General features: G+C 43.2%; 1 protein-coding gene across 2 annotated transcripts in view; it reads left to right on the forward strand.

Moving 5' to 3' along the window:
• npepps (aminopeptidase puromycin sensitive) overlaps positions 1-21,969 on the forward strand; it is a 41,655-nt gene that overhangs the window by 13,236 nt on the left and 6,450 nt on the right. The window contains exons 5-20 of one of the 2 annotated variants that reach the window (XM_034187897.1): positions 2,230-2,337; positions 7,734-7,934; positions 8,032-8,128; positions 8,217-8,250; positions 10,257-10,371; positions 10,610-10,774; positions 12,003-12,107; positions 12,181-12,241; positions 12,326-12,435; positions 12,708-12,771; positions 13,365-13,501; positions 14,690-14,824; positions 18,739-18,958; positions 19,100-19,242; positions 19,356-19,412; positions 19,519-19,626. In XM_034187897.1, coding sequence (XP_034043788.1) covers positions 2,230-2,337; positions 7,734-7,934; positions 8,032-8,128; positions 8,217-8,250; positions 10,257-10,371; positions 10,610-10,774; positions 12,003-12,107; positions 12,181-12,241; positions 12,326-12,435; positions 12,708-12,771; positions 13,365-13,501; positions 14,690-14,824; positions 18,739-18,958; positions 19,100-19,242; positions 19,356-19,412; positions 19,519-19,626 — 1,860 coding nt within the window. Of the gene's footprint in view, positions 1-2,229; positions 2,338-7,733; positions 7,935-8,031; positions 8,129-8,216; positions 8,251-10,256; positions 10,372-10,609; positions 10,775-12,002; positions 12,108-12,180; positions 12,242-12,325; positions 12,436-12,703; positions 12,772-13,364; positions 13,502-14,689; positions 14,825-18,738; positions 18,959-19,099; positions 19,243-19,355; positions 19,413-19,518; positions 19,627-21,969 lie in introns of both variants that reach the window. The other variant, XM_034187898.1, reaches the window with a different exon arrangement.

Below are 21,969 nucleotides of genomic sequence, written 5' to 3' on the forward strand. Positions count from 1 at the left end.
ACTCAGTAATGTGTCCCTCTGTGCTTCCATAGTTTGACTAGTTTTGGCTGTTTAAGTGCTGAGGTTAGTTCTCTTGACTTAAACTCTCTCTCTGACCACCGCTGTAGGAAAATTCATTGACTTTGCAGGACGTTAATCCACAGCACCTCTGCTTTTTAATGTTTCCTGCATTTTGGTTATCCAAAAACAAAATTTTATTTTCATCTTCCTGTTTTGTTTTGTTTTTTTGTTTTTTTGCAGACAGGCTGTTTGTTAAAGTGAGTGATGCATGCTGTAATGTGACAGCTGGCCAGCACCAGAGGTGTCAAGTAACGAAATACAAATACTTCGTTACTGTACTTAAGTACACTTTTTAGGTATCTGTACTTTACTCCATTACTTATTTTTCTGCCTACTTCTGACTTCTACTCATTACATTTTCACACAAGTATCTGTACTTTCTATTCCTTACATTTTTAAAACAAACAGCCTCGTTACTCTTGGCTTCAGTTTAATTTTTATATATATATATATTTCACGTCATGTGCGCCTGTAATCAACTTTTCTGCAGCGCGGCTTTGCTTTGAACCGTGAACCAATCGAAGCAGTGGTTCGCAGATTGAATGCTTTGACCTATTGCTTCGTTTATTCTTTCTTTCTTTCGCTTAATTTTCCCCCGCTAAAATCCTAAAGAGCATACTTCTGTGAGTATTATTTACCTTTTTCTACGTTAAACCGACCTGTTATGGTCTTCTGAAACAGGTGATGTATTTTATAACTTAAAAACGGGAGCGACGCTAACGCAATAGCGTGTCTATGGCGTTTTCAATGTTAAAAGCATTAAGCAATTGCAGGTCTCATCACGTTCTTGTGCATTTGTTTTCAAATTGTAATATTTCTTAAATTTATTTTTGTTTATATATCAATAATCTAATGATTATTATATACAATTTTAGAGAGAGGCAAAAAGAACCTCAATAGAAACACAACAGAAAATATAAAAGCAACTAACAATGAACATACATAAATACATACATACATAAATAAGTGTTTCCTGTGAACACCTAGTGACTCTTACACCTCCACTTCATCCCTGTCTTATTTAATGACAGTTTGTTTCGGTCAAACCATATTGTCAATGTGTTAATTTCTTCAGTGATTTTCTCCAGAACTATCTGCCAAACTAGAAAACTGCTGCATCCTTGTAAGAGCAGAATACTACTGGAATGAATTTGAATAAGGAAAAGTTGTGTTGTTTTTTTTTTGTTGTTTTTTTTTTTTTCCTTCACTAAATGGATGCTGCACTCACTCCAGTTTATTGTCTGGAATAGTCCCAGATTGCATTTCAGAGCTTCTAGAATTGAAACATTTTCATGCAGGTGGTGTTGGGGGGTAATTTTGGGTTTTGGGTCTTGGGCCACATGTAGAACGAATCAGATTTTAAATTAAGCTTTCAATTCATATAGTGGCATCTACCTTTTTTTTTTTTAAGGTTACTTTATACGTACTTTTATACTTTAAGTAGGTTTTGGAGCACATACTTTTTCACTTTTACTTGAGTAAAGAGGTCAAGTTGATACTTCAACTTTTACCAGAGTGTTTTTAAACTGCAGTATCTATACTTCTACTTAAGTAACAAATGTGTGTACTTTTGACACCACTGGCCAGCACGGAACACGTCACCTCATGGTTTTCCATTGTGCTCCAGGCTAAAGCTGTTCATGTGACTTAATTATCCAGTGTTGTTATCGGATGTGGATCAGCCCTGTTACATACGTGTGATATCTGTGAGATATGTTACAGGTTTACATCAGTGTGCTTTCTGCATTAAAGTAAATATCGACAGACGTTTGTGTCGAGATTCAAAAATTTTCACTGCAGGTGGGAGATGATGCAAAAATGGGCATAAATTGTAGACTGTATTTTAGAGTCGAGAGGATTAGCTTGAAGGTGGTGTATTTGCATCCAAAACAGAAGGTTCCTGCTCCATGCCCGCCCGTGCCTCGTTCGCTCTGTATATCTAGAATTGCATCAGGAAGGGCATCCGGTGTAAAATTTGTGCCAATTCAACGTTTGGTTCCATGTCTGTGACCTCAGAATCATAAATGGGGAGAAGCCATGAGAAACCTGTTTAGTGATGACATAGCAGCAGCAGTGTTGTAATCTAGATCCAGGCTGGGAAACATCTGGATCTAACAAACTAGAGCTGAACAGCTCAGCGGACGGTCTGATTCTGTGTCGTCTCTCCAGGCCACGGATGCTCGCAGAGCTTTTCCCTGTTGGGATGAGCCGGCCATCAAAGCCACGTTTGACATCACTCTGATAGTGCCGAAGGATCGAGTCGCCTTGTCAAATATGGTACGTGTCACTCATTCACTGCTGTCTGTGTGCGGGCTGCTTTCTGTTTCACGTCACGAGTTTATGTGCAAAATGCCACCGTGTCCCTTTCTTCACAGTTTAGATGTAGAAGCAAATTTAAAAATTTTATATTCCTGTACCATTGAAGAGATTAAACAAGTGAACGTTTCCTTTCAAACCTAAGCACAGCTATACTGATATGTTTGTAACTTATTTTTCACTCATGCTGCTGACAGGAGGCCAAAAAGCACAACTTCAAAAACTGTTCTGCCTCGTGCCTGTCAGTGCTAAAGCCTGTATGTTTACATGCAAAAAAGACGCTGGATCAGTGCACAAAAAGGCCTGACACGAAGCACAGACCACCTCCTGTAAATATGTTGAAAACATTGATGATGAGAGAAAGGAATAATTTGTTGTAAAACATTTGTTTGTTGGGTTTCAGCATCTAAACAGTTTCTCTGATCACACATGAAGAAGTCAGGCTCCACAATTAATTGCATTGCGATCGTAATCGTGACATCAGCCCGTGAGATTGTCAAAAGTTGCAATATAAATAGATCATAAAACACCTGCTGATCACCATTTCTTAAAATTCACATTAGTATAAAATCATTTTCATGTGGAGATGAAAGTTAAGTACCATTAAGTCTAAAATGTGATTCTGTTTGAACCACAGAGTTTTTCGTGCTGAAATGACAAATGTCTAACTCCTTAAAGCTCATTGACGCCTGTATGATTGTTCAACAGTCATTTATTTGTTAAAACATGTAACTCTGTTGGGAAAAAAACTGTGATTGCCATATTTTCGGGAGTATAAGCACCTTTTTTTCCTGTATCATCAGCTTTTTTAAAACATTTATTTAACCAGGTTAGTCCCATTGAGATCACCATCACTTTTGCAAGGGAGACCTGGACAATTATAAAGTTTCCAATTCACCTAACCTGCATGCCTTTAAATGTGGGAGGAAACCGGAGCACCCGGAGGAAACCCACACAAACACAGGGAGAACATGCAAACACGCAGAAAGGCCACAGGTGGGATTCGATCCCATGATCTTCTTGCTGTGAGGCAACAGTGCTAACACATGCACTATATGCCTGTAGATTCACCCGAGGTGTAAAAAGCAAGAAATATAACTTTCGGTTTAATGTAATTTACCTAACCCCCCCCCCCACCCCCCCACCCAAATCAAAGAGTTATTTACTTTCAGGGAAGTACCTGTTAATGTGATGTGTGGGGGAGGTGATGGTCTAGTGGTTAAACGTTGGGCTTGAGACCAGAGGATCCTCTGTTCAAATCCCAGTCTGACCGGAAAATCACTAAGGGCCCCTGTGAAAGGTCCTTAATCCCCTAGTTGCTCCTGGTGTGTCGTGAGCACCTTGTATGGCACCCAGACATCGGGGTGAATGTGAGGCATTATTGTAAAGCGCTTTGATTGTCTAATGCAGATGGAAAAGCACTATATAAATGCAGTCCATTTAAATGTCCTACCTGTCCTGTGCTGTGTTGCTGTTAATCATGTAGCTTGTTTTCCTGGATTTGATGGAAACTTTTAGAATACCTCTTGTCCATGACAATTGGTGCAGCCACATGCTAAACCACATTGTTTCTTATTTATTATTGTTTATTATTGTATGGCTTTTTCCTTACAATATAAAGCGCCTTGGTGCAACTGTTTGTTGTGATTTGGCGCTATATAAATAAAATTGATTTGATTTGATTTAGGGCCCTGTCACACCTTGACAATTTAGCCAGCGTATGCCACCAGCCTTGTTTCCACCTAGGGGGTCTGGGTTGGTATGGTCCGGGTCAAAACTGTTAACTGTTGCCGGCAGAACCCTTTTGTTTGGCAAGTGTAGTACGTAGATATTTACAAGCACGTCACTGAGCACACGTACACTGTCACGCAGACTCTCCACATGGAGGCCAACCATAGCAATTTAATTTTAATTTTATTTTTGTCTTGGTTTTAATTTTGTCATGGGATAAATGGTAAATAGACTGCATTTATATAGTGCTTTTCCATCTGCATCAGATGCTCAAAGCATTTTACAGTAATGCCTCACATTCACCCCAATGTGAGGCTGCTGCCACTACATAGCAGGAGTTAATTGTCTTGTTGTAGCAGAAAGCGCAGGCATTCTCTGGTTCAGGCTGAGAAACACACTGGGAGCAGACAAACCACCAATGGAATGTTTCTTCAGCCACAACAAGGAATTGAAGTATTTTTAGACGTCGTTTTACAAAATCAGGAGGCTTTATGTGGATACGTTTTCGTCAGGCTCTGATGCTGAATCCAACTGAAACGATGTAACCAGTCAGATTAAGACTTTATATTTACTCCGTGTTTGAATGGTTTTAATATTTGAAACAGTCTGAACTTTTCACATTAGGACTGTCTGTCAATCAATAGACAACATTAATGGACGTATTTTGGTTTACGAGTAACTTACAAGAAACGTGTGTCAACATTCGCATTACGTACCTGCAACTTATGTCCTGCATATGGAGGTCGTATGAGACGTGCTCGCATGCATCGAAAATATTGTGCATGTCCAAAGTTTTTTGACGTCCTCGCTGTATTACGACATATATCGTCGTACTTCAACATGCTCTTAACTTGCACAAAACGTACCCGTAACTTATTAGACATATACCAGCATTTTTAATACGATCGGCATACGCAGGTTAAATCATCAAGGTGTGACGAGGTGTCGAGAAAACGATTAATTTACTTGTCACGCTAACTGGAGTGAACCTTTCATGCCCACAAACATGGCAGATCACATGATCTCAGGGCATTAGATGCTCGTGGTCTGCACCTGCTCTTCCAAAGACATTTTCATGAATTCAGTACATCCTATAACGCGCTTCAGCTCAAAATAGTTTTCATTATCTTCCATCCATCCATCCATTTTCTTCCGCTTTATCCGGAGTCGGGTCGCGGGGGCAGCAGCTCAAGCAAAGCCACCCAGACCTCCCAATCCACACACACCTCCCCCAGCTCCTCCGGGGGAATCCCAAGGCGTTCCCAAGCCAGCCGAGAGATGTAGTCCCTCCAGCGTGTCCTGGGTCTTCCCCAGGGCCTCCTCCCAGTGGGAAGTACCTGGAACACCTCTTCAGCGAGGTGTCCAGGGGGCATCCGGAAAAGATGCCCGAGCCACCTCAACTGACTCCTTTCGATGTGGAGGAGCAGCGGCTCGACTCTGAGCTCCTCCCGAGTGACCGAGCTCCTCACCCTATCTCTAAGGGAACGCCCAGCCACCCTGCGGAGGAAACTCATCTCGGCCGCTTGTACTCGCGATCTCGTTCTTTCGGTCATGAGCCAAATCTCATGACCATAGGTGAGGATTGGAACGTAGATCGATCGGTAAATCGAGAGCTTTACCCCCCTACTCAGCTCTCTCTTCACCACGACGGTCCGATACAGCGACCTTATCACTGCAGATGCTGCTCCGATCTGTCTATCGATCTCACGCTCCATCTGTCCCTCACTCGTGAACAAGACCCCAAGATACTTAAACTCCTCCACTTGAGGCAAGGACACTCCACCGACCTGAAGAGGGCAAAGCACCTGTTTCCGGTCGAGAACCATGGCCTCGGATTTGGGAGTGCTGATTTTCATCCCGGACGCTTCACACTCGGCTGCAAAACGCCCCAGTGCACGCTGAAGGTCCTGATTTGACGAAGCCAGCAGAACCACATCGTCCACAAACAGCAGAAAGGAGATTCTGTGGTTCCCAAACCAGACCCCCTCTACACCCTGGCTGCGCCTAGAAATTCAGTCCATAAAAATAATGAACAGAACTGGTGACAAAGGGCAGCACTGGCGGAGACCAACGTGCACTGGAAACAGGTTTGACTTACTGCCGGCAATGCGAACCAAGCTCCTGCTGTGGTCATTCAGCCCTTAGCAAAGGACCCCGGACCCTGTACTCCCGGAGCACCCCCCACAGGGTGCCCCGAGGGACACGGTCAAACTCCTTCTCCAGATCCACAAAACACGTGTACTGGTTGGGTGAACTCCCATGAACCCTCGAGCACCCGTCCCCCTTCTTAAACAGAGGGACCACCACCCCGGTCTGCCAATCCAGAGGCACTGTCCTTGATCGCCACGCGATGTTGAAGAGGCGTGTCAGCCAAGACATTCCCACAACATCCAGAGACTTAAGGTACTCAGGACGGATTTCATCCACCGCAGGAGCCTTGCCACCGAGGAGCTTTCTAACCACCTCGGTGACTTCGGCCTGGGTAATGGATGAGTCCGCCTCTGAGTCCCCAGTCTCTGCTTCCTCTTCAGAAGACGTGACGATGGGATTGAGGAGATCCTCGAAGTATTCCTTCCACCGCCCGACAACATCCCTAGTCAGGGTCAACAGCTCCCCACCCACACCATAAACAGTGCTGGTGGAGAGCTGCTTCTGCCTCCTGAGGCGCTGGACGGTTTGCCAGAATCTCTTCGAGGCCGACCGATAGTCCTCCTCCATGGTCTTCCCGAACTCCTCCCAGACCCCAGTTTTTGCCTCTGCGACTGCACAGGCTGCGGCACGCTTGGCCTGCCGGTACCTGTCAGCTGCTTCTGGGGTCCCACCTACCAACAAAGATAAGTAGGACTCCTTCTTCAGCTTGACGGCATCCCTTACTTCCGGCGTCCACCACCAGGTTTGAGGATTGCCGCCGCAACAGGCACCAGAGACCTTGTGACAACAGCTACGAGTGGCCGCATCAACAATGGAGGTGGAGAACATGGTCCACTCGGACTCCATGTCTCCAACCTCCCCCGGGATTTGGGAGAAGCCCTCCCGGAGGTGGGAGTTGAAGACCTCGCTGACAGAGGGTTCCGCCAGTCGTTCCCAGCAGACCCTCACGATACGTTTAGGCCTGCCAGGTCTGACCGGCTTCCTCCACTCCCAGCGGATCCAACTCACCACCATGTGGTGATCGGTCGACAGCTCTGCCCCTCTCTTCACTCGAGTGTCTGATACACGTGGCCGAAGGTCAGATGATACGACTACAAAGTCGATCATCGACCTCCGGCTCAGGGTGTCCTGGTGCCACGTGCACTTATGGACACCCTTGTGCTCGAACATGGTGTTCGTGATAGACAAACTGTAACTAGCACAGAAGTCCAACAACTGAACACCACTCGGGTTCAGATCGGGGAGGCGGTGCTTCCTGATCACCCCCCTCCACGTCCCACTGTTGCCGCCCACGTGGGCATTGAAATCCCCCAGGAGAACAATTATCTTATAAACTGAAAACGAACCCTTTTTAAAATATAGCTTGACATGCTAAAGCTAAATGTTCCATGGACTTTGTTTTCTGAGCAATTCTGCTTCCCGTGTTTTATGTCAAATGCAGTAAAATCTGTTTTGGACATGCTCTCCCCCTCCAGAACGTCATTGAACGAAAGCCGCATCCAGAGGACCAGAACCTTATTGAAGTGAAGTTTGACACCACACCCATCATGTCCACATACCTTGTAGCTTTTGTGATTGGCGAATACGACTATGTAGAGAGCCAGTCGTCAGACGGCGTAACGGTCCGTGTCTACACGCCCGTTGGGAAGGCAGAACAAGGCAGATTTGCACTGGAGGTGAGCGCTTCCTTCAAATCAGGACACATGCTTTTAATTTCTAAATCTTGTGAAGGCTTTATCTCAAATCTCTGACATTGTTTAAACAATATTGCAGGTTGCGACAAAAACCTTACCGTTCTACAAGGACTACTTCAGTGTCCCTTATCCTTTGCCTAAAATTGATCTTATAGCCATCGCCGATTTTGCTGCTGGTGGGTAATTGTCACTATTCTGTTCACCAAGTGTTTCCAGTAGAAATGTTCTATGTAAAGGTCAAACGTGTTGTTTCCTCTCGTGTAGGTGCCATGGAAAACTGGGGCCTTGTTACCTACAGGTAAAGTCTTCCTGTGTTCAGTTTCAAAACCATGTCTTTTGAAGTACAGAGTTCAGCATTCACAAGTATCACACTGAAGAAAGTTACAGTTAGAAAGAGTCCAAGTATTCTTCAAACTGTTTGGCAGCTGGTTTTTGGAGGAGCTGTTATTAAACTTGTGCATGTTTCTCATTGAGTTCAGCTTTGAACGTTGCATATTTTCAATGCCTAATCACGAGCAATTATTTAAAAAATTATTTATATATTTATTGGCACTGAAGCTGGTTTTGACCAGAGTAGAATATGTGCTCTACCAGCATACAAGAAAAGAAAGCCATTGTTTGCAGCAAGTTGTGAGATTAGTGGAGGACAAAAATAACCTTATTATCAAGGTCGACAAGGCCAACTATTAGGTATGTGAATCTTACAACAACTCACGATTCAATTCGATTCCGATTCTTGGGGTGACGATTCGATTCAGAATCGATTTTCAATTGAAAGAGCACTGAGAAATAGTTAAATTACTTAAAAAATGTTTATGTTTAAGAAAATGCAGCTTTACAAGGTTAATCAAGTGATTCTAAAGATGTAAATTATCTGCTTTGCTCGTTCAGAGTTGGCTGGCAGTTTAGCGAAGTGATGGAGTGTGGACTGGTCAGTAGTCGGCAGACACCGCTGCTCTGCTTCTTTTAGCTCCGGGTGATGGCGTAGCATGTGGGCTCGAGGATTTGAAGTGTTTCCAAAGTACTTGACTTTCATTTTGCAGATTTTGCACCCTGCATAAGTCATGTCAAGCTCCTTCTTACGCAGCAAATAATAAAATCCAAAATGCGCCCACATATTTGCCTTCAGCAAAGACGTTGCTGGCTGAATTAGCTCTTCGTCTGCCATGCTAAGCTGCAGCTCACGAATGTTTGAAGCACGTTGTAACCCCCTGCGCGGGGACGCTGCAGTATGGAGGCCGTTTCCTGACAAACGGTACACGCAGCGAGTAAGCAAGAAAAAAAAATTAAAAATCGATTCTTGGACATTTTGGATCGATTCAGAATCTTAATAAATATGAATCACGATTCGGACGTGAATCGATCGGCTTTTTTTTTTTTTTTTTTTTTTCCCCCGGCACCCCTACCAACTATGTGGGTCGAGTTGCTGCAGTGGCATTTGACAGAGATGTTTAGCAAACAAATCTTCAAACCTAACTTAAAATTGTGGAACATTATTTCTGCTAGTACATTAAGGAAGGAGAAAAGGTCAGATGGATCGAGCACAAAGGATCCTCAGCAGATTAGAGCAATAGAGGGTGCAGATGGAAATGTTCTGACAAGTGAAAAGAGTGTGTTAAAATGGTTGAGGGAGATCTTTGAGGAGCTGATAAAGGAAGAACATGAGAGTTAGAGAAGGCTGAATGATGTGCAGCAGATTAGTAGGGATGAAGAAGAGTGGAAAGGCTCTTGGTGCAGATGACATATCAGAGGTGGCTTGCTTGATCTGCATCATGGAAGCTGGGTTACCAGGGACTTGAATATGACAAATTATTATGTGGCTGATTTAAAATGTGGCACATCTGCTCTGAGATGAAAAGAACTGCCAATGATTGTTCTGAAATTTGCATGAATTTACTTTATTGGCCATTATTAGAAGAAATGAGACAAAACAAAAAATCATTAAGAGAGAAATTTTAGTTTTTTTAACAACCATAGTCTTATTAAAATGTTATTACTTTTTGATAATTAATTTGTGAGAAATCCTCTTTTTGAAAAGTTAAAACCAGGAGTTAAAAATCAATATAGTCAAACTAGCAATGAAGTAAAGCTAGTGAGCTACTTTTTAAATTATCGCCATGCTTGTGCTACAAAATGTCTGAAGAAATAGTCAGTTTGATGTGTCAGAGGTAGGTAATATTTTAACAGGACAAAGGTTGTTTAAAGAAGTGAACTTGTCCTTCCCATATTGGTAGTTATGTGTCATAACGGTTGCGTTCGAGAGCGGGAACATTGCCCGATTGGACTTTCTGCATGTCTTTCCAGGGAGACGGCGCTTCTGATTGACCCGAAGAACTCATGTTCATCCTCCAGGCAGTGGGTGGCTTTGGTTGTCGGACACGAACTGGCCCACCAGTGGTTTGGAAATCTGGTCACCATGGTAACCAGCCCGAAGCTACTGCGTTAATAAGAAAAAGGAAATCTTGCATGATGCGTGCTTTGCCTAGTCACAGTAATAACATTAATGCATTAATTTAACAACACTGTTAAAAAGCAGAGCGTCGGCTGTACCGTTGAAACTGCACAGGAGGAATTGGTGACATACCTTTACAAGTATTTATTTGTGGTAATATTTTTGGGGTGAGAAGTGTCTTCTTGCTGTGTTTGTGTGTATCTAGGAATGGTGGACTCATCTGTGGCTCAATGAGGGATTTGCATCCTGGATCGAGTATTTGTGCGTGGACCACTGTTTCCCAGAGTACGACATCTGGACCCAGTTTGTCTCGGCTGACTACACCCGAGCGCTGGACCTGGACGCTCTGGACAACAGCCATCCCATAGAGGTACATTATTAACATGCGGGTGAAGGGAGTCTGTTTGTAGTTTACATAATGACGTCATTTTACGGCAGTCTGGACCGTTTTTGGTTACATTCCCTTGATTTTACACCATAAACTGCTCAGACAATTGGTTGCTCAGTTGTAGGTGCTCTTGTTTCTCATCCAGAAGGTCTTGGGTTCAAGTCCAGATGAGCTCATTTCCTTTGTTTGTTTGGAGCTGCTTCTTCGTCATCTTTATCAGTTTTGGATTCGTGTCTTCCTCGTTGCTCGAGGGCCGTTCAGGTCACGGTGATGAATGAGTTCACATTTCGCTCTGATGCCTCCGGTTTTGTGGTTGAGATCCTGTAGTTCTGTTGGACCCTCAGAACAAAAGTTTAATGATTACTGGGTGTTAATTTTGTTAATCCTCCCTCACTGATGTGACGTCTGCGTGGTTACAAGTGTCTTATTTATTTTTTGTATAGTAAACTGTACCGTTACGTGTGGTACCACAGATCTTTTTGAGATTGCTCCTGAGGAGCAACTGGAGTTGTGGAGATCCAAAGTTGTATGTCGGAGGTTTTTATGTTAATTCTTTGGCGTTTCTTTCCTGCTGCTGAAGTAAGAAATCGTTCTTCACTGAGGCCCGTAAGTACAGCCGAAGCTTCTCGGTTAAACCTGTTACATCAGTTATTCATTCAGAAGCTTTTAAACGTGGCTCTGTCAACTTCTGGAATTTTCCCTTCTGTTTAAAGAGGCAGCCGATCTTCCTGTATGCAAACCTTTGACCCACTAGAAATCTGTCATAATGAGTAAAACTGAACTAAACCAGGTTTTACTTTAAATTTTTGTGTAAGTAAAGTTGACATTATCATTAAATGAAGATTCCCAGTGTTTTAAAAAAAAACTGCGGTTATTGGGGAAGAAATCAGTTTGGAGGTTTGAGTAAAGGTGTATGTAAACATGTGGCATCAGCTGTTAAATTTTTAACTCGTGGCAGCGCAGAAACGGATTATGACCTCTGTACCCGGGTTCGTGTTCTCATCTCTGCAGCTGCTGTTCATTAACAATAGAAACGGTGGAGTTTTGGCAAAAAGAAGGAAAGTCTCAGTTCACGACATTACATGCACTTCCAGACCAAAACGCTACACAAATGAACCAAAAACCATGTGAGATGATGCATCTGAAACATTTGTGATGCTACACTGCGGTATCTTTATAAAAACAAAAACCCTATTGTTTTGTTGTGCAGGTAAAGGTCGGCCACCCCTCAGAGGTGGATGAAATCTTTGACGCCATCTCTTACAGCAAAGGAGCGTCTGTGATCCGCATGTTGCACAATTACATCGGAGACGAGGTTGGATGCGAACACACAATCCTGAAAGTGTTTTTTTGGCTCTGGGGCTGACTTTCCCCTTTTTTCTTTGTAGGATTTTAGGAAAGGAATGAATGCTTACCTCCTGACGTTCCAACATAAAAATGCTTCTACAGGTAAGCACCAGCAGGAAGAAGCAGCAGCTGTATGTGTGGTCCTGCTGTTCCGATTGTTGTGAGTCCTGCTGGCTGTCTCCACAGAGGACCTTTGGAAGTGTCTGGAAGAGGTGAGCGGAAAACCCATTGCTGCGGTGATGAACTCTTGGACCAAGCAGATGGGTTTCCCCATCATAGTGGTCGACCAGGAATGGGTGAGCCTCACCTGACGAGTGCCATTTTCAGGCTCAACAAACTCCAACTGCCACAATGGCCGCTTATTTTTAGAACGCAGCGAGCTAAAGATGACACACACACACAGAGACAGACAGACAGACTAAATATATGTTCTATGCTCTTTACAGAGGATACGTGCAGGTGTTTTTAGCAGTTTCTGGTCATGATACTGTTTTTGTTGTCTTTCATTGTGTGCACCTACAGAAGAAACGGTTTGATTCCATGTTCTGACCCGGATGTGTTTTTACAGGTTGGTGACGAATGCGTCCTTAAGATATCTCAAAAAAAATTCTGTGCCAGTGGGCCACACAACGGTGAGTGTTCGCGTTAGCATCATCTACGTCATCATTGTTCTTGAGCCTGTTGAAAACCACAACGGATGAATAAATCAAATTCCTGATTCGATGGTTAGCTTTTAGCAGCAGAACCAAAACGTTGACAAAGCTTTAGTGCTGTGTTCATACTCAGCTCCCCACTGCTGCTGTAGTTTTGTCCCTCTTGGAGTAGAATGCTTTGTTTTGATGTGATCTCTGGCTTTAACACTTTCTTCTAGAAGTTTTATCTGCTGTATTGTTTGAGCAAGATCATACTTCCGCTCTGTTATGATAAACGGACACACGTGGACTGTGTTTACTGACACACACAACTAAAACTGTACAGAAACAGTTGAATCAGAGACACGCAGCCCATCGGTCTGCGTGGTTTCTCTTATATATTGAACTGATAGACTGGAGAAAAGACTCGTAGTAGGAAGTGACTGAGCCCCTGTCAAGGTCACAGACTGCTACACAGTTTAATATACATCTATTTGGAATTAATGCAGCTTTGCACCAGATGTAAAAAAGACATGCGAGTGCTCCTCTGTGAGCTGTCTTCTTATCACCTCTGACCTCTGTCTGTCTGGCAGAAGAGGACTGCCCCAGCTGGATGATTCCTATTAGTATTTGTACCAGCGGGGATCCAAAATGCAGCAAAGAGGTTCTGCTGGACAGTCCTGAGACAACGGTTAACCTGAGTGGAGTCGGCCCAGATCAGTGGGTGAAGGTGAGTCCAGATCACGTGTCCTCCAGGGTTTGCACCGTCCGTCCTCTGTGCTGTCATATCCCAAACTCAGACCGCATGGGCAAAAACGCCATGATTCCATTTTCTGCACCTGGCAGACGTGTGATCACACAGACTGTCAACACCGGCACACCCGCCTGGTCTTACCCAGTCCAGAGCAAGGTCACTACGGGTTACCTGACCCACATTGACCTGTTCATTGACCTCAGACAGAAATCTGAACCCATCGGTCTGACAAGACTTTGAGATCACATTGCTGTTTGTAAAGTGGTTCATCATGTCGCACAAACCATCTGTTGCCGAGTGTCATCTGGTAGTTTTCCCGGCTCCCAGAGGCTCGGTGCCGTGTTGACTTCATGGGCTGTGTCTGGTGCTGGAGCTTGTGATCTCAGTTAGAAACTGTTCACAGCTTGAAGCATTGGTCAGTTTTAACACGGGAAAGAATGAAGTGTTTGAATGTTATCCCCAAGCTGACAGACTGAGCACCAACCCCGAGGTCACGAACGACGCCGACGCGGCCACTTCCCTTTGTGTTTAAAGTGGGAAAGAGTTCAGGTTAAGGTGGAAGTGCGACGGCGGATGTGATACCTGCCGTCGTCCTACCTGTGTGTGTGTGTGTGTGTGTGTGTGTGTGTGTGTGTGTGTGTGTGTGTGTGTGTGTGTGTGTCCATGAAACGGGTTATTCAGTTGTTATCTTCTCTGGGGAGAAGAGTTTAGAATAGTGTGAACATTTTATTCAAGGTGTTTGTTAATGTGTCAGTCTTTGTCGCCGGCTGTATGATGGACAGGATTACGTTACACAAACAACACGCTGTTGTATTTTTAGGAGAGTAATGTGCTTCATAGGATGTCATTCAAAAATAAAAATCTTGTTTTTAAAACAATTTCTAAACTTAAGTGTGGTTTCCACAGTTGCCGTGTGTGTGTGTGTGTGTGTGTGTGTGTGTGTGTGTGTGTGTGTGTGTGTGTGTGTGTGTGTGTGTGTGTGTGTGTGTGTGTGTGTGTGTGTGTGTGTGTGTGTGTGTGTGTGTGTGTGTGTGTGTGTGTGTGTGTGTGTGTGTATTTGGATGGGTGTCGTTAAGTTGCGTCTCTGTGCAAAGAGGCTGCCAGTTGAAGTTGACGTCTTTATACAGCGCCCTGACCCAGCTCTGCGTCTGCTGCTTCCTGCAGGTCAACCCCGGCACCGTGGGTTTCTACCGTATCCAGTACAGTTCGTCCATGCTGGACAATCTGCTGCCTGGCATCAGAGACCTGTCCCTGTCTCCTGTGGACCGGCTCGGCCTGCAGAACGACCTCTTCTCTCTGGTGAGACTCTGTCCTGCAGACGACCAGCTGTTTTGTGGTTGTTGTTTGTGTGTGGAGAGGAAGCCGACTCTCTTCTGGTGCACAGACGTGTTGCAGAGGACAACGACACAGGAAATGCGATAACTAAGACGCATACAAAAGCATTCAGGCGCATCAAAAACAAAAAAGGATCAGCATCGTCAGATTTAATGACGGTCTCGCTGACTAGCAACAGCGGCCTCTAGTGGACACCAGAACCTTTTGATTAATACCACAGTCTGGCTAAACATTTAATCACATGCAGTTCTGTCTTTTTTTATTATGTAATTTTTGCATGTCAAAAGCTGTCAACATGACAGCAGAAGAAGAGGACCACAGGTCCTCACCTGTAACTAGCAGAACGTTGAGATGTCAGGATTTTTACAAAGTCACTAAGAAATTTTACAGACCCACTGAAATCTGATGAGTCATGACTGAGACTGGATTATCTGATTATGATGTGGTGGACTTTTCAATATGATGGGACCCTCTGTAATCCTTTATTGGCCCCTGCGTGGTGCTAGCTGCCACCCTGGGATGCCACCACCTGTTTTTGTGTGGGCTGTGACAGACTGGGCCTGGACGGGCAATGTTATGTATTGCAAGCCAAGAGTAACACAAATACGCCACTTTCAGATATGTTTCACCAAAAATACGCCGTAAAAAACCCACAATTTTGTCAGTTATTACAGCACTTTTTTCGCCTTAATTAAAGATGCCGTTAAATGCGCCGTAATGTGTCAAAAAATACGCCGTTTTTCACGTCGCAATGGAGCCCTTAAAAACACCGTAAAAAGCGCCGTTCAAATCGCCACAACATGCGTAAAATACACGCGTCTGTGCACTTCATGACACGTGTAAAAAAAAAAACAGCATTTGTGCAGTATGACAGTTATCTCCAGCCTCCTTTTGTCTCAGCCACTGAACTTGAAGTGTTTCTGCCCAATCGCTGATCAAGACTAGCAGACTGAATCAGTTGAGCACAGATCTCTTTGTGGCAAAGCTTCCTCCAACTTACCTGTTGTGTCATTTAACATCGGCTAATATTTTGGGGGTTAGGCAGGAAAATATCTTATAAATTAACATCCTCTTTTGTACATTGTTTCATCCATCCATCCATTTTCTTCCGCTTTATCTGGAGTCAGGTCACGGGGGCAGCAGCTCAAGCAAAGCCGCCCAGATTGTTTCATTTTATTTTAATTTTATTTTTTTATCAAACACGTTTCCCTCCTTATTTATTTTAGGGATTTTACGCTTTTATTATCTAACTGTGGCTGTAGTGCAACAGTAACATTCCCGTCTGCCGTTCAGGTCTTTTCAGGTTCGAATCCCGCAAGTGACATTTTTTTGTTTGTGTTGTTCTTTTTAACCAGAAAAAAAACTCCCATTGAGATTAAGAACATCTTTTCCAAGGGAGTCCTGGCCAAGATAAACAGCAGTAAATACAAAGCACAGTTACATTTACACAAACAAAAGGCAAATAAAAAGATGATAAAAAATTTAAATTGTATGCATACTATAAAAAAGTGCATATTATGGAATTGATCTCAAGTGCTATCAATGTGGATTTAAAAGCACTCAGTGAAATTAATACTTTTAATTTCCACTCCTCTTGCAAATTATTCCAGGCAAAACCTGCAGAGTGGACAAAAGCCCTCCTGTGTCCGGGCACATGGAACAGAGTTGAACCACAGCAATAAATAACTAACTCTGCCATCAGCATCAAAATGCAAAGTAGCATCTGACACATTAGAGCCCACAAAGTTGATATGATTAATAAATAAAAGGGGACCCAATACAGAACCTTGCTGCGGTAAAAGGGGTAGGTGTATATAAGATTTGCTTCTACCTACACCCTTTCGGTTGCATGAGTTGACTGGCTGAGAAATCTTTTATTTATTTTGTTTTGTGGCAAAGTTCTTTTCCTTGAACTGAATAAACTTGAACTTGAATATATAAACAAAAATAAATTAAAAAGAAATTACAATTTGTAATACATTTGACTCTTTCATGACAACAAACCCTGAGCCATTAATTATTATACAGAAAACAAATGTCCACAAACGTGCTGAGATGTGAACAGCTTAATGCGAACTTTAACATTGAAAACGCCATAGACATGCTAAAGCGTTAGCATCGGTCCTTTTTTTAAGTTATAAAATAAAAATTCTATAAACTGTTTCAGAAGAACATCACAGGTTGGTTTAACATAAAAAAGATAAACATTACTCACAGACATATGCTCTTTGGAGTTTTAGTGGGATAAAATTAAGATAAAGCGAAATAAAACAAAGAACCAACGAAGCAACACATCGAAGCACTGCTTCATTGCTTCAAAGAAGAGCTGCGCTGCAGAAACTGTTGATTACAGACCCTGCAGGGGTTCTGTAATCAGAGTTGACCATTTCCCTGACAAACACCGCCAAAAACAATGGCCGCTCTGAAGAAATGATAAGGGAATCGTTAAGCACAAAGGCTGTTGATGTCGGTGGACTGAATCATTTCTTAACGATACCCGAAAAGAACTGGTTCTCGATAACCAACCCTAATTATGACTAAGTTGATTGTATTATATTTATCACAATCATTCTCCTGTTGATGTTAACCTCTCCACGATGATGTGTGCTGCTGCCTTTCTTGGTCAGATCTTCCTTGCAAAAGAGGCTTCAATCTCAATGGAATTCTACCTGGTTACATAAAGGTTATTATTATTTTTAAATCTGTTGGTCTGTGTTCTGAATTTACTGTCCACAAGTGGGTGCCGGAGGGTTCTGTATTGGGTCCTCTTTTATTTATTAATCATATCAACTTTGTGGGCTCTAATGTGTCAGATGCTACTTTGCATTTTGATGCTGATGGCACAGTTAGTTATTTATTGCTGTGGTTCAACTCTGTTCCATGTGCCCGGACAGAGGAGGGCTTTTGTCCACTCCGCAGGTTTTGCCTGGAATAATTTGCAAGAGGAGTGGAAATTAAAAGTATTAATTTCACTGAGTGCTTTTAAATCCACATTGAGAGCACTTGAGGTCAATTCCATAATATGCACTTTTTTATAGTATGCATATAATTTTTATTTTTTATCGTCTTTTTTATTTGCCTTTTGTTTGTGTAAATGTGTAACAGTGCTTTGTATTTGCTGCTGTTTATCGTGGCCAGGACTCCCTTGGAAAAGATGTTCTTAATCTCAATGGGAGTTTTTTTTTTCTGGTTAAAAAAGAACAAAACAAACAAACAAAAAAAATATCACTCGCGGGATTCGAACCTGAAAAGACCTGAATGGCAGACGGGAGTGTTACCGCTGCACTACAGTCACAGTTAGATAATAAATGCGTAAAATCCCTAAAATAAATAATGAGGGAAACATGTTTGATTAAAAAAAATAAATAAATAAAATGAAACAATGTACAAAAGTGGATGTTAATTTATGAGATATTTTCCAGCCGATGTTAAATGACACAACAGGTAAGTTGGAGCAAGCTTTGCCACAAAGAGATCTGTGCTCGACTGACTCGGTCTGCTCGTCTTGATCAGCGATTGGGCAGAAACACTTCAAGTTCAGTGGCTGAGAGAAAAGGAGGCTGGAGATAACTGTCATACTGCACAAACTCTGTATTTTATGTTTTTTTTTTTTGTTTGTTTTTTACGGTGTGAAAAACTGCGTATTTTTTGACACATTACGGTGCATTTAACGACACCATCTTTAATTACAGCATAAAAAGTGCCGTAATAACTGACAAAACGGCATTTTTTTATGGTGTATTTTTGGTGAAACGTGTCTGAAAGTGGGGTATTTGTGGCACTCTTGGCTTTCCATAGTTATGAGGTCATGATCGGTGTCGGTCTGTTGGACTGAAGGCCGTGCGAGCTTTGTGAAGGCTGATTGTTTGTGACTTCAGTCCCGTGCAGGAATGATCAGCACGGTGGAGGTGCTCAAACTGATGGAGGCATTTGTGAATGAGCCGAACTACACGGTGTGGAGCGACCTCAGCTGCAACCTGGGCGTGCTGTCCTCACTGCTGTCGCACACTGACTTCCACGAGGACATCCAGGAGTTTATTCGGGACCTCTTCACCCCCATCGGCCTCAAGCTGAGCTGGGACTGCAAGCCAGGGGAAGGTGAGCGGCGGCGGGACTGGACCCATCCACCGTGCTCTTCCTGTTTCTTATTTTGCCCAAATCTTTGAGGTTTTCATGTCTTCATCAGCACTAGTGCTGTTGTGAGAGAAGTAACCTGACGATGGCGCTGTTGTCCTGTAGGTCACTTGGATGCCCTTTTGAGGAGTCTGGTCCTGGGGAAGCTGGGGAAGGCAGGACACAAACCCACGCTGGAGGAGGCGCGGCGGAGATTTAAAGACCACGTGGATAGCACGCAGGTTCTTCCCGCAGACCTCAGGAGCCCGGTACGGAAAACGCTGGCCAGCCTGTTGGCTCCAAACATTCACAGATGTAACTGTACAAATCTGTGCGGGAGGAAGACTGTGGGCTTTGTGAACGTGGTTTGTGTTTTCGACAGGTGTATTTAACAGTGCTGAAGCACGGGGACGCCGCCACGATGGACACCATGCTGAAGGTAGTGCAGCAGCAGTCGGCCCTCGTGTTTGTCTTCTGTTAGAGTTGAGTTCTTCCTTCGTTGCTCCTCTCCTCATCTCCTTGCGGTGTTTGCTCTCTTTCTGCAGCTGCACAAACAGGCCGAGATGCAGGAGGAGAAGAACCGTATCGAGCGCGTGCTGGGTGCCATCTCTGCCCCAGAACTCATCCAGAACGTCCTCACCTTTGCCATCTCGGTAGGTTTGGACCCCGTCGCCTCGTGTTCGTCACAGTTCTGTTTTTGTTGTTTGACAGGAACCAAAACTACAACCTTTTTACCTCCGCAAAGGAGGTTATGTTTTCGGTCGCGTCCGTTTGTTTGTTTGTTGGTTGGTTTGTTAGCAGGATTACTCAAAAAATCCTCAACAGATTTCAATGAAATTTTTGCCAGGGGTGTATCTTGGCCTAACTTAGAAGTAATTAAATTTTGGTAATGATCCGGAACATGATCCGGATCCAGTAATTTTTGAAGGATTCTTTATCATTGCAGGATAGGGCCACTTTCAACATTTTTGCATCTAACTTCATGAAGACGGGTCACAAAGGCTGAACAAAAATTAAGTTACGACACAACAATAATTTAGCATTTGTTTCTCCTCATTGAATAAATCAGGGGTGGCCAAGTTCGGTCTTTGAGAGCCACCTTCCTGACACTCTTAGTTGTCTCCCTGCTCCAACACACCTGAATCCAATGAAAGACTCATTAAAAGTCTGCTAATGAGTCTTTCATTGGATTCAGGTGTGTTGGAGCAGGGAGACAACTAAGAGTGTCAGGAATGTGGCTCTCGAGGATCGAACTTGGCCACCCCTGGTATAAACTTAATAGAAAAAAAAAAAAAAAACTTGTTCATGCAGTTTCTCTTTATAAATACATTTGCTGAAGATCTAAGGGTTTAACCCTCTGGGGCCGACAGCGTCGTATACGATGGCTGAGACCAAGCTTTACTAAATTATGAAGTTTTTAATGATATGAGCTAGAAACTTACTTTTTTTTTTTTTTTTTTTGCTGAAAAGATAACTCCACGGACTTTCGAGCCACCGTCCACCATCTTTGTACTCCTCATAGAAGCTGTGTGATGACGTGAGCAATGTGAGTGTCCAATCAGAATTGGTTCACCGTCACATGGTTTTCCAAAATCCAATCGTAGGGCAGATTCACCTCAAGTGACACACCAAAGATTGTTTTTAGGAGTGATGTGTTACTAGTTGGCCCGTTTGAATAGCCCCCTGGCTTCTCCAGTACGCTTTGCGCCATTATGCACAGCGAAAATGAGCAGACGGAGAACCTCTCCTACAATCTCACGTGCTCAAACAGTGTGTGAGTATCAGGATTGCTCAACTAGTTTTCCTGTAAATGTGGCAAGCTCTCTTGCTCCGGCGTAAAGCACTGTTTATCACATCAGTGGAATGAGGGGGAGGGGTAGCTCCTGAAACTGAATGAGCCTCGAAGTGTGAATGTTGCTTTCAGAGCAGGAGAGAACAAACACAGTCAACTTCATAGTAGAGGTTTGTGATGTGACCTTTGTGTAATAGCAGACAGAAATTGCTTTGAGATGAAGACAAACAAAACGCATAGACCATTTTGTATATATTGCTCAAAATGTGCATTTGTGTTTATTGTTTGAACCTTTTTGTTGTACAGTCTTTCACACAAGAGCCCAAATTACCTTTATAAAGTGTCAATACAGTTGTTTATTATAGTTTGCTGTGTGTTTTGAATAAATGTGTGTGGAAAATAATTTTCCGCTTTATTTTTTCCTTTCTTATTTCTAATTGTAAACCTTTATTACACTTATAAAACACAACTATAGCATATATATATTTTGAAAGTACAGGTTGTCCTGAAAAAAAGAGACATAAAACTTGATTGTGGGCTGCAGGGAGAGCTGTTAACAGCAACAATAAAACATTTATGCCAGGCGAGTGAACTGTCCAAAAAATGCCCTCGGACCCCAGAGGGTTAACCACTGAATCTCAAACATGACGGTAGATGCGTGAAACGATGTGGAATAAGTCTCTTTGCCAAAAGGTATTCCATGTGACGTCAGTGACCCTATGGCCTTGGCGGAGGTTTGCACTCTCCGAGTGCTTCTAGTTTTAACCAGTACAACTATAATCATGTGCAAACAAGTGTGGCTGCAGATTAATAAATGTATCATGAATGCCTCGTGTAGAAACTTATTCTATAGCTGCCATCAACAGATTTAATAAACTAATCAGACGAGCAGCTGTTATTTGATCACATTTTAGAAAGCCGGTCCAAACCAAACCTTGGACAAATATCCGGATCGGAATCCTGACATCCCTGGAATGTTGTTCTAACAGGTTTATACTGCTGCAGAACTTTTTCAACTCAATCTTTCGCTGTCAAACGTGCACGCAACCTGAAGTCTGACCCTCTGTGTGGAGTTCACCGATACAGTTTACTGAGTCGTCCTCTGAAAATGTTAAATATGTGACTGGATAAGTCACGGCCACGTGTGTGAGGTCATTACAGCATCTGAGCGTGAGCCGACATACACACCTAACTAATGTGGAAA

The sequence above is a fragment of the Thalassophryne amazonica genome, chromosome 15 (assembly GCF_902500255.1).
Source record: "Thalassophryne amazonica chromosome 15, fThaAma1.1, whole genome shotgun sequence".
Classification (NCBI taxonomy): Eukaryota; Metazoa; Chordata; class Actinopteri; order Batrachoidiformes; family Batrachoididae; genus Thalassophryne; species Thalassophryne amazonica.